A 17,076-nucleotide genomic window follows, 5' to 3' on the forward strand; every position below is an offset into this window, starting at 1 on the left:
AAAACCAGACTGGTGTTCATACAGTAAATTATTGGAAACCAAAAATGTTTCAAGTTGAACATAAGCAGCTTTCTCTAAAAATTTTGAAACTACACTTAAAATACTGACACTGACAGGCCTATAATTATCAACTTCTAGAACACTATTCTTCTTGTAAAGTGGTTTTACTCTAGCCAACTTCATTTCATCTGGTACTTTACCTTCAGAAAAAGATAGATTAACAATGTAAGTAATTGGTATTTTCAGAACACTAGAACCATCCTTCAAAAATCGGGCAGGAATACCATCTAATCCTGTGCTTTTACTAACATTTAAGTTGCATAGTTCCTTAAAAACAAAATTTTCAGATACATGTTGTAGATTTAAAATATTAACTATCCAGGATTTCTTTTACTATAAAAATTGAAAAGCTTTTCAGACCCTAAATCATACAATTTTTTACTTGAAGGTAATTTCTCAACAAGTTTAGAAGCAACACTTGTAAAAAAATCGTTGAAATAATTTGAAACAGTATCAGCGTCATGGCAGTTTTCCCCATTAATTGATAATACAATATTTGAAGATTTCTTGTTGTCATTTTTATATCCCAAAGTCTTTAAGTTTTGCCAGAGTTTGCTAGGATTAAATTTGTTTTCCTCTATTTTGAAACAGTAATGGCAAATCTGTGCAATATATGGCCGTAGGGCAGCAATCCGGTAAATCGTTTCGTTTCGTTTATTGATATCAGCTCAGTTTGCATATATTACAAATACAGGAGCAAAAACATTATATAAATAAAACATACAAAGTCAAAATGATGAACAGCATGCAATATCTCAGAGGACAACAGATCAATATTCTATTTTAACTGAAACGAGCGCATACTGTTGCTAAGAGCAATAGTATAACGTTGGGAGTAAAACAAGTGCTTCTTTCTTACATTAATTCCATTAATTGTTCACTGACCTGATAATATTATCACCAACCTAGTGTTATTGCTAATATATGTATCTTATATTTCCAAGAAAGTAACAACATTAAATTCCAAAACATGTCTCTTTCCCAATTATGTTAAACTTCACGCCGGGACAACGACATGTTATGATATGTACACTTTGACCAAAATTTAGATATTGAAATCAATCATGTTATTTCAAAACCAATACATACCTCAAAGTCAAAAAGAAAAAAAAATGCAGGGACATTTCCCGCTAACAATGTTAAATTAGTCACTTAATAACAAACATTCTTAGACAAATTTCCTTTAAGAAGATTACCACACTTTACATAGTTACAGACCATTGCTATTCTGACGTGCTTCTATATCCTTTATATCCTACAAATATTACACGAAGGTATATTTAAGTATTAAATACGGACCAAACCGAATCAATTGAGTACTCGTCATGTAATGACATGATATATTTAAAGGCAGAAAAGTGAAAAACTTCTGTACCGTGCGTTAGAAAATAACATTTTCGCGCATGCGTACTTGCATATCTCATGGTACTTGCGAAACTCATACGACACCGCTATCTCACCTGTACTGAAGATTGCTCAAATTTAGTCTGATATGATAATTTTCTGTTTATCTAGTCATAGCAAATTTGTATCAGGTCATTTGTTCATGTTATATAGCAAATTTTCCTATGTGTTAGAAATGGCTCAGTGTCTGATATTGCTCAAATTTTGTCTGATATTTCTCAAATTTAGTCTGATATGATAATTTTCTGTTTATCTAGTCATAGCAAATTTGTATCATGTCATTTGTTCATGTTATATAGCAAATTTGTATTACGTCATTTGTTCATGTTTAATATGTTGTGTTCTGATGCCTCTCAGAGGCCTAGAATTTGAAAATAAAAGTTCAAAGTTCAAAGACTAATCATACGCACTTAGAGTTGATAAAGGCTTGAACATCACATTTTTTGTACTTTATACGTTGTCGGTTTTCGTTGTTTTCTCATAGTAACACCTATTACTTTTTCATTGTTACGCTAAGTTGGGTTAACGTCATTACAATAATTTACACAAAACAAGGAATGATGCGAATTATGACGAATTTTAACTATCTTATTATATGTACAATATCTTTATTGAAAACTGACAAAGCCTAAACATAGAATTGTTAATTTTTTTTATAGAAAACACATTACTAAGTATGATTTGTTTTTTTTTTAATTTTCAAGAACTTAATCATGGAATGTCGCAATCCAATTCATATTTACAATACATATAATCTTCAGCACACTGCACGAGACACCCATGATATAAAACTTCATAGTAAGAGTCCTCCATGTAAGTAACGTGACATTCAAGATCACACTCCGTGACATCAAAATCGTGACAAGGGTCCGTGAAACAGGCTTTGTCGGATTCAGACCTCTGTGTCAAGAGTTTTCTTAAAAGTCCCCCATCCTTCAGATCCAGTCCCTCCACGCCACTTTGTGTTACAATCGCTATGAGTAGAAAACCAAACGCTCTAACAGCCATCTGTATTTGACGAATTATAAAAAAGAAAACAATGTTGTTTTCCCAAAGTTGATACATAAAACCATATAAACATATAACAAACATAAAAATCTACGGAAACAATATACACTTATAACATGTAACATGTAACAACCATAGATACATGTAAAAGCCATAGAAACGTATAACAACTATATAAACTAATAGCAGGTTACAACACTAGATACACGTTAACAACCATAGATACACAATATAGCCATAGAAACTTACAAAAGTATAACAACAAGAGAAACTATTGATACTGTTCACTGACTTTTTAAGTTAGTGCTTTTGGCTGTAGGCATATTTTCGCGGACGTTTTCAGTCCCGAAAAAGTCGTAGATCTATGTAACAAGCTTCAACTAACTTGTAGACAATATGCTTGTTATACAAAAATGCCTTGTTGTATAGTTAAATTCCATAATACAATAGAAAAAATACCTTGTTGTATAAATTAATTTCATAATGCAATGATGACATTAGAGTAGAAAACTTGCGAGACCGTCATTGCATTGATGGAAAATAGTATCATGTATTTTTTTCGATAAAGAACAAATTCTATCTTGATTTACTTATTTACTTTTATTTTCTTTAATTTACACCTTTAACTTAAATTTATCAATAAGAATTTACATTTTCCGGTGAAATTTACTTTTATGTGCTAATGACAAGATACACAAATATTAAAAAATTCTTACCATTTTCATTGAGTCCTTCGAAGATGTTTGCACGTCCACACTAAGAGATATATATGGCAGTATTGTGTTATATATTCAATATGTACGAGAATAATATATACGAAACATCATACGTAAATAAGCTGAAATTTAGAAACAACGTACATCTCTCTTTTAGACTGACATTTGTTTGATAAACATGTCATTTACATAAATTTGAAACATTTTAAGTATGATAACTCCTGATAACAATTTAGAGACAATTACAGTTGGGGAGTTCCGGGTAATTCATCATAATGGTAAAAGATGATAAAATTGTACTTTTGTAAATATGAAGATATACAATAACTCGGATGTCAACACATAAAACAGTGTTTTGTTAACAGGGTTCATTTTATATCATGACGTACAGTGTAAAGGACATATTGATTGAATGTCATACTTTCCACCCACAATAACATATAATTTATCTTAACTTATTTTTTGAATCTCGATTTATAGTAAATACGATTTTCTCAATAAATAGCTGTAAAACACCTAGATTAAAAAATAATACACAACAATAAATCAACAACAACAACAAAACAAAACCCAAACAACAAGATAAAACAACTAAAACCCAGCCACCGCCCCCCCCCCCAAAAAAAAAGAACTAAATAAATAAATAAAATAAAATAAATAAAAAATGAAATAAAAAAAATAATGGATCATAAATAAAAAGTAAAAGATACAAAAGCAAACCTTACATTTAATCATAATGAATCAACATCTGTTCCTACCTGATGTAACAGAAACTTTATTAAAAACCTTAATAAGATAACGGAATGCGCAAATTATGTTTTACCATGCTTCTTCCAGTTCCTGTTAATACAATGTGTATTATTTATAAGCGCTTCGTCTGATTTTGAGAATACCAGTATAACGTTTAAAAATTTAGAATTGCTTTAAATAAAACGACCAGTCATTAAATAAATGAGGAATAATGTACTTACTTTGAAACGTGTGTCGTTTATAAGCTTTGGTATTTTAATACAAGATTATTTGGCAAAATCGGCATGTAATATGCCTTTGACCATTTACAATTTTTATAAGACAACAACAACAACAACAACAACAACAACAAACACTTTAATTTTCCTGTCACGTTCCTTAATCGGTCACTAATTACCTGCAACATTGTCATGAAATGTCCATAACTGATATTTAATGAATCCCTACAAGATGATGCGACAATTCTTATATCTACCAAGATAAAACATTCTAGAGGGAATAAAAAACATTACAGTAATTTCTGTTATGTAACAGGAAATATATCACAACATTTATAGACATTTATATTCTAGATAAGAATAAAAACTTTGATAGAGATCAAAAACAGTTTTTCTAATTAACTATTATTTCTATTTCCTTAATTCTAAGAGTAAACAATGCAGACGTGATTAAATCATACCTGCAACCATTGCGGTGTTGACATAGTAAAATTTGAATTTAACTTAAAATAAGAAAAGTAACAATGCATTTTTAACTCATCTCATGACATGTGCACGAAATTGCAGGAGCATGTTTTTGTTGTGAAAATTATACTAAAGCATATTCCTACTGATTTGAATTACATATTTGATTTTTTATTAAGAATTCCTACTGAGGTATAGATACTTATTCATAAATCAATCCCCTAAGTGAAGCTTTATCAACATTATTGATGTAGTGTTATCGTAATTGAATTATAATAAAATGTATCATAACAAAGCCGTATTGACGTTAACTAGTGTAATCTACCCTTTATTTCATACAACATTTTCTTCTTAACTATGACTGCCAGACCAATGTTAAGATGGATTAAAATCCTGATAAACACGCTGGTATCCTTCTTCAAATTGATTAGTCTCCTATTGTTGTGCATTTACATTTTCAAACACAGCTTGAATTATCAACATTGTGCCAATTTCTGAAAGTCGTGAGTGCTCCTGCCGCTCTAGAACTTATTTTTGAAGTGTTTTCTTCATTTCTTCAGTTCATTCGAGTATAACATGCTTTGTTTGCTTCCGGGGTGAGGTATTTCAAAGCTTATTTAAATTTTTTAGCTCTAAAGTTATTTTGTGCAATGCCACCTAAAGAATATTCTATAGACAGTTGCACAGTCCACTTTTTGTATAAGGAAATAAGAAAACATTGTCTTTCCATTTAAATAAAATATAAATAAAATGTTTTGTAACAAATCCAGAAATTTAAAATTGGTCATAAAGTGTAAAGCTGATGTTTATTTGTACTGTATTTTATTGCTGACACGCAAAATAAATCTTGTCATTCCGCAGTAAATAATGCGTCTTATTCAAAATCATATAAGACTTGACTGCTTCGCAGCCAAATTAACATCATCATGGAAGAGCGGCAATCAATGAACACACCCCAACAAAATCAAGCATCACGGGACTATTGACAAAGAGCCCAGTATTACATTAGAGGGCACAAACACAAAGCATGGACGTTATTATAAAAGGTATGTTGTTAAAAGTAAAAGTTGACTTCGAACGACGGGTGACGGACGAAAGTTAGTATGAGTTTGCTGAGCTGAAAATCATCAAAGTGTCAATTTCGTAGAATTGAAGACATTGAAGGATGGAAATCTGTATAGTGTTTTTATAATTTAAAAGAACGCCAAATGTTGGAAACGAAATAGGAAGATTATCTATATTGTACGGAAACCTTAAAAGGCCTCCAATAAGTAAGATCATGATGTGTAAATCGACTGATTTTTATTCCATTTAATTAGACGTTTTATCAATTTCGTTAATTCACAAATATTAAAAACAAACGTTTATTTCTCCGAATTCTTTCTAGATATGCTTGAAGTTTTTGTCTTGGCAAAAAGGTGTCTTTTCTTCTTTTGGAAAAACATTTGTCATTTTAAAACAAATCGCCTAGACAAAAAGAACTTACGCATTTTCAGAAAAGGTTACTAAGAACGACAAAAATGTTCTAGTCTTTGTGAATAGAATGGATATATTTGTGTTAAATTAAAACACCTGATCTTATTGAACAAAAACAGTCGTCTTACACCACGTGATCGCACTAAAAGCAGGTCCTTTAATGTTTCCGTAATATTGCTTTATATATAAAAAGTTATACAAAATTGCTACAACTTAATCCTTTTCCAATAGAATTACAAAATTTAAAATGGTCTTTTTAGTTATTTTTATACAGTGAAGTAAACTTTATATTACCCACGCGCGACCTTTATTTATGGTGAAGTATTTCTGCGCTAAAGATACAGTTATTTTAATGACTTGACAACAACATAATTTCATTGTTATTTGTAACTCAACCGCCTACATGGGCCGAATTCTGTAACAATGTTTAAATGTCACATGATATGAGTAACTGTTTTTAATGATATAAGTTTCATCATTCATGCAATGTTGTATAACTGGTGGTGAATAAATGGCAGTTTCTTATAATCCCCAATGTAAAAATTCTTACTGTTTCTAAATGATTTTATCTAAACGCTAAAGATTAAACCTTTACATATTGTTGATATATAATCGCTTTATATTATATTGCACTATATATAGAAATATAATACTGGATATTTATGTATTAGTTCACTTATGATATTTTAGCATTCGGAGATCTCAGAAATTTGATTTTGTTGTCCCAACATATATACATAAATATATGCGTGTTGTAAAGAAAGTAAAAAAGTTGAAATGATTTCACCCTGAAAGAATGCAAACATACGAAATATATTCAAAACACATTAAAATGTTGTAAACTTTTTAAGATTAATCGGTATCATGATTGTATTAGATTTTGTGATATAAGGTTTCTCCGTAACCCAATTATCGGGTCTTATTATGTTTATATGTGCTTAATGTATATAGATGTTTTTACATATTCTCAGCATTCATTTTCGTGATAAGTTTTCATCCTTTTACATTATGCTGTCAAGCTGAACTGAGTAATATATTTTAAACCATTGACTAATATGATGACCATTGCCCAATAACATACAATGAAAAATGTTTAGAATTTTTTATAACAACAGCTTGAAATACCAAAAAGACTATTCCATTCGTTTATCAATTGAACGTTAACGATATTCCCCGAAGTATCCTTATAGATTTTTTCTGTGAATCAGGAGGAATTTTGATTGTACGGTGTCACCCCTGTACGGAATTAGACACAGTCCGTCTAGAAAGTAGTTCTTTTAAATTTTGAAATGGCCTATTTCAAGTCTTCACAATTGATACTGGTTATATTTTAAGTATATCTTTAGTAATTGTGTACATTAAGTTTTTATTCTGAGTACTTATAAGGTTGTTTTTGATGTATTTTTGCAGGATTTCATTTCTGGGTGGAAGGTTTCATATCAGGAGGTACTATGCACAAGAATACACACCAGTTACTATTTGGATACGCAGGAGAGTACTATTTGGAATATTCTATAATGATTACAGAAATTAAAAGCTGCAGAAAAACTGCACGGGCTAATGTATTATTTTTGGCTTGCAGCCACGGCTGCAAGCCCATTTGTTTTGGAAAACTTGTTGGTTTCCTGCTTACATTTGTTAGTGCATGATTGAACGAGAAACCAACTGCAATCGTGCCAATCGCAACTTTTTGGCCCTTTCCGTCACTCTTCGGTTTAATGATTATAGCCGATGTAATTCCGATTGCAATCGTGACAATTCGGGCGAATCCGTCATACTGCGGAATCAGACGAAGTAATATTACGGAAATCTAAGCTATTTTAGTTACTTCGGTAATCCCAGTTTGTTTATATAAATAGGATTTCTATTTTTACTTGATTTATCGGTTTAAACCGTAATAAATTATAAACGAAATTGTTACGTTTCAATTCTTTTTCAAGACTCAAAAGTTAGTTTCTTTTATAATTGTTTTTGTCTGTATTAGTTTTGTATATTAATTAACATATATACCTTATACAATAGAGGATGGTTACGTCTCCAAAGGGTGGTCTTGCTTACCAAATCACAGAGAATATTAGTGCATGATCGAGTTATATTTAGATCTAATGAACGCAGTGAGGTAATCTAAAAATAGCCCATGCATATCATTAACCTTACCGTATCTGTGGTTGTGTAACATAGTTGATACATGCTTATGGTCAGGGTAACGCATTGTAACACGGCCAGCGATTGGCTGAAAAAAAGTGCAGGGAAAACCGTATGAGTCAATTTATACATGAGGTGATTGGATGAAAGTGGGGTATTTTTAAGTATAAAAACTAATTTAAAAAGTAACACTACATTGTTTTCTGAAGAAAATGAAATATTTCATGAGTCTCTGTGATAATTTTGACTTGGATATTTGCATTTATAAAAAGTGTATGTCAGTCCTGTGATCAGCAGAAAATTTCAATGAAATGGGGGGTAATCCTCTTTGAAGTCATTTTGCAAAAAATTTGGTCGGCTACCCCTATATAACAGGAACATTTTTATGTGTCAGGCATTTCATTCTGCTAGAAAAATTACCTCTTTAGCATGAAAACTCAATTTTAAGGTAGGATTAGGGACAATTTCTTATAATGTAAGTCTATGGAAATATCAATGTGAGTGTCTGACCTTATTAATTGGTACCACGTAACGAAGTATTTTAGTGCATTTACTTGTCCATAAAGATGCTATATAAATGAAATTAGAAACTGCCAAAACGAATGATTTCTCTGGAAATGAAATGTTCACACTTGTTTCCTTTTCAGAATGATAGAATAGTTAGTATTTTTATGATTGATTATTTTCTTTACAAGTTTTATACAATACAGTAGAGAATAGATTTCAAATTGTTTTGACAAAAAATATTCGTTTTTACAAAAAAAAACAACAAACTAAATAAACACTTTATGAAGGCACAACTGTGCAAGCCTTTCCTTTTAAAAGGAAACTTTATTGTGTGCTAAATTTACTTGGACTGCATTGGTGTTAAAACAAATGGCCATGAATTTCCGGTACCGGATATGCTTTGTCCAGAAGTTAGCCTTAAATATGATGCATTTACTATAGGATATATAGTACGAAAATTCAGGGGGCCGTCTCCTAGATACACATGTACTAGACACAATAAGGGCAAAATATAAAGTTATTTTGATTTTGACCTTTAAGAGAATTAACAGATTTTAAGTTTAAACCAGAAAACATAATTTATAATGATTTTAACAGTAAAGTTACACACGTGACCATACAAACTAAGCGCTAATAAAATATCACAATAACTGAAACAATGATACAAAATGTTAAAATTATAAAAATAATGTTCAGCTGAAAAAGACAAAAGGTATACAAATCCGGTTAAGCAATAACAACAACAATAATAATAATAATAATAATAACGACAACAGCAGCAACAACAACAATAGTACACAAAAAATGTTGTTTTTGTTGATGATGATTATAAACATAATGATGATGATGATGATGATATACTTGATTGTACTTGATTACTTACAATTACAAGTAACCATTAAAGTATATGTTGCAAATATATCGTATTTTATACTTTTTAGTAAAAAGTTTGTAAAAAGGTATTCGAGATATTTTTTTAGATATTTTCCATGTAATGTTTTCTAATCAAATTATGTCTAGCACATTTGCATAGATGTATAATGATTTTTGAAAGTATGGTAGTGTCTGACATTTATGTAAAATATGTTTTGGAATATAATATAACATAACAGAAAAGACGGAACAGAGTATAATTTTATTTTGACGTGTAAATATAATCACATAATGATATATTATATTGATTAATACAATATAATTACTTATATAAACTTGTAATAAATTAGCGAAAAGATATTCATAATTCATTTTTTTAAAATGTTATTTTATATATATGTAAAAATATGACAATGACAAAAAACTTTCTCAATAAAAAACAGATATCATGTTGTTGAGGATAAACAAATTTCAAGTATAGGTTATAGTTCATATATTAGAATGACAAAAATTAGTTGTTTCTGAAAAGTGGTCTTGTTGTTAAATTTAAATTTAACTATAAGACACCAAGACATCGAAACTTTGAAATATGTGTATTTTTAATAAAGCTTATTCTTGTATGTTGCACATTTTGCACAAATAACAGTTAGGAAATATAAATGTATAATATGTTTAGCTTTGAAATATACAGCAATATATATACAAAGATATGAGCGGTGAAGTGATAAAATGGTTGAACAACAAGTTCTGTTAACATAAGAAACTGCGCTTCTCTTAAGCATTTCGAAAACATGTTTAAACACTATTCACAGTAACAAAGATCAAGACTAATACAAGTATAAAGTAGCAAAAAGAAATTGACATTAATTTAGAAAAAAGAACATTTGCTATCATTTTATTTTTTATATTACAAAATAATTTTCCTGCACTTCATCTTGCAGTATGTGATGATTTGTATGGCTGTTAAAATTTTTTTCATTTAAAAGAGGAATTAAAAGAATTAAAACCGGAACAACGAATGTTAATTTATTTTGCAATTACAACATGTAAATTGTACTTATTAATTATTATTTAAATCTATGTATATGTTTTACATATTTTGAACCTCTTAAAATAACCTCCCTTTTATTTTCCAATTAAACATGTGGAGTGTTCATAAATTAAGTTTTTAGATAATTGCATATTTACAAATGCCTTTCATTATTTCTAAATCACATGTTACTTTTCAAGTACAGTGTTACTGTATTTTGGTTAGCTCTCCATGTTGCTCATAATATTTTTACATCCTTCCAAGCATTTTAAATATTTTATTGCACAGATTTCTTGACATTGAGTTTCATGATCATGTTGATATTTGTTGTTAACAGTTTCTAGATGACAAAGTGTCTCACAAAGTCTCAATTTTGTATCAATGTTTGAATCGCACCCCCATTCACAATTTTCCCGCCGAAACTGTAAGTTGTCGGTAGGCACCGGTGAAAACACATGTTGCCTTCCTATGTTTAATATCACTAATATTAGTGATATAGTCGCCTTAAATTCCTGAAAAATGGGATTTTCAATTTGTTCAAAAATAAAATAATAAAAACATAGAAAATCTTTTTCTGTCTTGAATCAAATTATTTATTAACAAAACGTGACTTGCTGTCATGTTTGCTAATTTTTGTAAATTTCAAGAAGGCGAGGACCTAATTAAAGAAATTTATGAAATTAATAATAAGCTTACAAAATATCTTAATGTTTAATAGTGGTAAACCGGTGCACGGCATTACGTCGAAAGACATTTGATAGAATACGACAATTAAAAGAAGGGACAAATGGCCGAATACGACAAAGTATAGAATAATGGTAAACTATATGAATTAATATTAACTTTTTTATTCTTAATTAAGTTAGTGTCTGAAATTATTTTTTGTCCAATAGGATTGCTATACATGTATTTCAAATGAATCGTAACACATTTATATTGGTAAATCGGCAAACTGTGAATCAGTTTAGTAAATAGACTGTTTACAAAAATAATAACACTTATCTGGTTAAAGTTTATCAGTACGTATTTACAAAATTAAAGTCGCGAGGCTGTGCCGCGCCTGACCAATTTAATTTTGTAAATACGTACCAATAAACTTATACTTAACCTATACTTAAGATAATTACTTTGTACATTAAACATGAATTTCAGTCTAACAAGGAAATAAAATTATACTAACCATGTCTGCGGTATTTTTGCAGTCACATCCCTTGACTTACTTCTTTCATGAAAATAATATTTTGGATTTCATATTTACACATGTATTTTAATTCCATAATATTATTATTTTACACTTAATATATTCCACTTTTAAGTTCACCAAATACCTAACAGATTGTCAAATGCGATTTATGCGAAATAAAATGTTTATTAAAATCGAACTAAGTTTGATACGAAGTAAAATATTTTAAAATATAATTTGGTTTATCAACTTTCATATACCATAATGTTATATTTCATTCGGAAATTAAGTTTGGTTTGTTTAGGTTACCTCATTATGCTTCATCTAACATTTATATGATGTTTAAGTTAAACAGTGCATACATCCTGTAGCTACCAGTAACATCATACCATGTTTCCTCTTTACCAGACGAATGTTAAGATAAATTTAAAACATCGTTAACTATATTAAAAAACAAGTTTTCTTCTTAAAATTGATTAGTTCCCCATTGTTGTAGATTCTCCAAACACAGCGTGAGTCATCAAGAAATGTAAATATTGTGCTAATGTCTGAAATTCCTGGATGTACCAATTTCTTTCTATGTGTCTTGGAATTTCGTTTTTATTATTTATCCTAATTTCCTATCTTTGTTTTTAATTTGTAAATCCGCCTAAAAACAACAACAACAGCAACAACAAAAACAACAACATATGTTGATATATGATAGCTCTCTATTGAAACATAAATGAAACATAAAACATAGTACTTCATACTTTACTACTTTACTACAAAAATGAATAATATTTGTATAAAATTTAAATACAATGAGAGACATTTTAAAATACGTTAAATGTTTGTAAATATTTTGTGCGAATATAATGTGAAAGTGTTTTTTTTTAAAACAAAACAACATACAAGTACAAGTAGTCGGTGCGCACGTGTTCTGATCATAAATTAACATTGTTGTTTGTAAACACCGACTAGCACGTGATCAACGTAATCCGATTCTTTCCTATCCGTATATCAAGCTATAGTGAAAGATAAATCTGAGAAACAAGAGAAACAAATACGGCAAAAATAATATTCACCAGCAGCAGCAGCAACATAAACAACAACAACAACAACAACAACATCATAAACAACAACAATAACAACAACAATGTTGACAGTGGTATTTATTATCATCATAGTATGGAAAGTCACTTTAAAATAAAGTTTTACCGTAAAATAACAAATGTAATGTCACTTTATTATAACATTTACAAAACAGTCAATATTTTTTTTTATCGAAAGTTTCTAGTTATATTTTGCATATATTTTGACCTGTGTCAAAACTTGATCCAAAATTATTGTAAATAGTGAAAAAGAAGAACGCAACAATGACGAATGGCTATATCTTTTATAATAGTTTATTCATACTTACTTGAGTAAGTTAGTCTTATTTCTCTTCTAAAATATTGTTTTGCTTTCTTTTTCAATAATTTTATTAATGGATTATCCATGTCATAATAGTACTGTTGATAGACACGTGAAGATTGTTGCTCATCCCATTATCTCCTGAGTATCTCTGGTATATATTTTAACTCATTGATCCCGAGTATTCTCCAAAGGGGGAGCGTTGGCCTAGCGGGTGCCTGCCTCTCAACCCAGGGATCATGGGTTCGAGCCCTAATCGGGTCACGACCATGTTTTTTTCATATGACACCAGTACTGGTTGGTTCCAGGGAGCGGACTCGAAAGTGATTAATATAAGGTACAAGAATTTGTTTCGCAATCGAGGTTAAAAATATGTTTAAACCAGCAATCTCCACTTTCGAGAGGTCTCAATTTTACAAATCTGGATCAGGGTTCAAATAATTCTGCTCTTATTTTAACTGCTTTTTGAAAGTAAAGTTGACTGTATTAAACTAAAATGAAATGGTACATAAACGAAATGCAAAAGAAACCCCACCAACTCTATCTTTGGATAAAATTCATGAAATAATCATACAAATAGGATCAATTTTAGGATCAAGATTAGGATATATTAGAAATAATTCTCGTGTCGGATATATAGTTTAAATGTGCGTTGATGGTTTCTGTACCTTAAGTTAAATATGGAGTGATACCTTAAGTATTTACTTTTTACTGTGCAAGTGTATTTCGCGGGTTAGTAGGGAATATATGTAGAGTTTCGCGGTTTTTCTCTACTCGACGCTTTCATTTGGTAGTATATCGAAGTACTTGTTCAAATACACCCCAGCCCGACCCCATATCTTCTCACAACACCTTTTTGTAATAAATGTTTTATACACACTAATTACATTATCTGCACGTGACACACAAGAAATTGCTTTGAAATATATTTTTTTAAAGTTGCATAAATCAAGGAATTTGCTTTTTTTTTACTTAGCATAACTTGTTATCAAATATTCTACAGATAACACAATGATAATACCCCGTTTGTAAATTTTTGTTATCACATGTTCAGATCAGATATAGTTTCGTTTCAGTGTTTTGGATACAGCAACAAATGTTATCGATGATCTGATGAATCCCTTATACAAGAACATAACACATACAGATAAATAAAATACCGATTGATTCTACTGATTTGTAATATGTACTACCAAATATTAAGCGCTATTCCTACGTATTTGTCGTTGTTTTTTGCTGTAGCAGATTACAGAATAATTGATTTACTCTCGACATGATATAATTTAAATTAAGAGAGGGTAATAATATTTTTCCTGAATTTGATTGTTAGATCTTAGTGAATAGGGGACCAAACCAACTTTTATTTAACAAATTATTTTTCTCAAAAAAGCACTAAGTCTTTTGATTTTGCCTCTTCTTTGCTAACTGATGTTACATATGACTTAAGTTCTTTACCATTATAATACAGACATGCAGATCATTGAGAAAAATACACCGTGAAATTGCAATTTCCGACAAAATGTCTGCTTATGCTAAATAAAATCACAGTAAATGAACGACAAAGTGCACTGGGATTAATTGATGTTAACCGTTCAATGCTTTTATTGTTTACCCAGTCCCTCTGATGAAGAAATTAACTGGAACAGGCTTTCAAACTTAAATCAGTGTTATTCAGTATTGTTAAGTTTTGAGGAAAATATTTCTAAATACATGTAGATAATCGACGTAAATTCAGTAGATTTATAATCATTGACGCTCTCAGTGGTTAAGGTGAAATACACTTAAAGGTTACATTCCTAATTTTTGATCTCATGTTGGGCTTGTACCCCGCTGAGCAAAAATTCGTTTCATCCTTTCATATTTTCGTGTTTTCGTTTGGCGCCCCGCATAGCGAAAAAAAAAACGACATGGCACAAATCAGCCACCATAGTTATTGATTATTTAATAAAAAAATCATAATGGTCTCCCCTTTACTACAAATGAAATCTTATTAGGATACATTTCTAAGTCTCTTAACATCATATCGTATACATGTCTTATATATTTTGTGCATTCGCATTCTAATATCTTAAACCAGTATCTTACTATACATATTAGCCTATTAGAAAGTAAACTTGTTCGACCTAATTCTCCATAGACAAAATTATTCTGGGTTTGGGCACGTACTCCTAAAAGTTGTTTACAATATTGTAAATGTATTCTTTCTATAACATTTGTTTCTTTGAATCCCCATATAATAGGAACAACTAACTTATCAAATATTTCTAAGGAGTGCTTAACATCAATATTAGTGAATTTAACTAAATAAGACTTGAGTTTGTATATTGCCTTCAACGCCTGTCCCGCTAATGCCTCGTGCGTTGCGCTAAAAGAACCACCTGTGGTAAATGTAATACCTAAATAAGAAAAATACAGTGTGACATTATATGTGAAAGTCATATTTCTTCTGTTTGTGCCGCCTTTTCTAAATACAATTACCTTTGTTTTTTCAACATTAACTGTTAGTTTTCATTTCATACAATAGTCAAATAACAGATCTAAACCTTTTTGTAAACTAATTTCGGTTTCAGCAAAAATCACAATATCATCAGCATATAGTAAAAGGAAAAGTTTGAACATATCTAAGTTTACACCATCAAATCCATGTAATACAAAATGCTCCTCAATGTCGTTTAAGTACATTGAGAATAAAAAAGGCGAAAAACATTCTCCTTGACGAACGCCCAACATGCATGAAAATCAGTGCTAACTGTATTCAAATGTTTAACTCTAGATTTAACATTATTATACATTGATCTTATGACATCTAATATATTTCCTCTAATGCCTAACTTAAGTAATTTATACCATATTATATCACGTACAACAAAATCAAATGCCTTGGTACAATCTATAAAGGCTACAAAAAGTTTTTTTGTTATTGTTAAGCATGTATGATTAATTAATCCATGTAGAATAAATCAATCGTTCCCATATTTTTTCGGAAGCCTGCCTGTGCTTCAATATACACATTATTATCTTCGGCCCAACAATTTAATCGTTTATTCACCACATTAGTAAATAGCTTGCCTATAGTACTAAATAAAGTAATTATAAATGGTGAAAAATTAGAAATTGTAGATAATTTTTGTTATTTAGGTGTAAATTTTATTTACACTGGGAATATGAAAAATGCTGTTAAGGTGCTCTCTGACCAAGCTCTCAAAGCATATAATTGCCTCTTGTCATTATTTACTAGAATAAATCTTGATATCAAAACGAAACTTTCACTTTTTGACTCTATGGTTCTACCTATTTTATTGTACGCCTCGAAGATTTGAGGCATTTATGAATTTAAGGAAATAGATAAACTTAATATAAAATTTTGTAAACATATTCTTGGGGTCCGAACACAATCTTCAAATTTAGCAGTTTTAGGTGAATTGGGTCGTTTCCCTTTATCAGTTTTAATGAAAGAGGGGGCATTGAAATACTGGATAAAAATAATGAGTAATCAACACATGCCTATGTATACAATTTTAGAGAGCAATATAATTCCCAGAACGCAAATTCTTGGTCAAATAAAATTAAAAATTTACTTGATAGTCTAGGTTTCAGTGATATATGGTCAAATTTTGACTCTTCCTGTAACTATTTTTGTATTTTGAAACAAAGACTACGCGATCAATATATCCAAAACTGGCAAATGGATATTCGTAATGTAGCTAAACTTGAATACTATACACAATTTAAAGTTGATTTTTGTTATGAAAAATATCTAGATAATTTGACTAATAGTAAACAAAGAGAGCTATATACTAAATTTAGAATATCAGCACATAATCTCGAAATTGAAGTAGGTAGATA

The 17,076-nt window shown here is 29.9% G+C and overlaps 1 protein-coding gene and 1 long non-coding RNA gene across 2 annotated transcripts; both read right to left on the reverse strand.

Moving 5' to 3' along the window:
- Nucleotides 1-2,141: 2,141 nt before the first annotated feature.
- LOC132735592 (uncharacterized) lies at nucleotides 2,142-3,347 on the reverse strand. Its single transcript, XM_060722569.1, has 2 exons — nucleotides 3,189-3,347; nucleotides 2,142-2,472 (listed from the first exon to the last, which is right to left on the reverse strand). Exons 1-2 carry the CDS (start codon nucleotides 3,195-3,197, stop codon nucleotides 2,176-2,178), a joined length of 306 nt encoding a protein of 101 aa, XP_060578552.1. The 5' UTR covers nucleotides 3,198-3,347; the 3' UTR covers nucleotides 2,142-2,175.
- A 6,518-nt stretch (nucleotides 3,348-9,865) lies between these two features.
- Nucleotides 9,866-12,633, reverse strand: LOC132735595 (uncharacterized). Its single transcript, XR_009626473.1, has 2 exons — nucleotides 11,833-12,633; nucleotides 9,866-11,164 (listed from the first exon to the last, which is right to left on the reverse strand). It is a non-coding gene; the product is annotated as an uncharacterized LOC132735595 (long non-coding RNA).
- Nucleotides 12,634-17,076: the final 4,443 nt, after the last annotated feature.

This window comes from Ruditapes philippinarum, unplaced genomic scaffold (genome assembly GCF_026571515.1).
Source record: "Ruditapes philippinarum isolate M1 unplaced genomic scaffold, ASM2657151v2 ctg1100_1_1_1_1, whole genome shotgun sequence".
Lineage (NCBI taxonomy): Eukaryota > Metazoa > Mollusca > Bivalvia > Venerida > Veneridae > Ruditapes > Ruditapes philippinarum.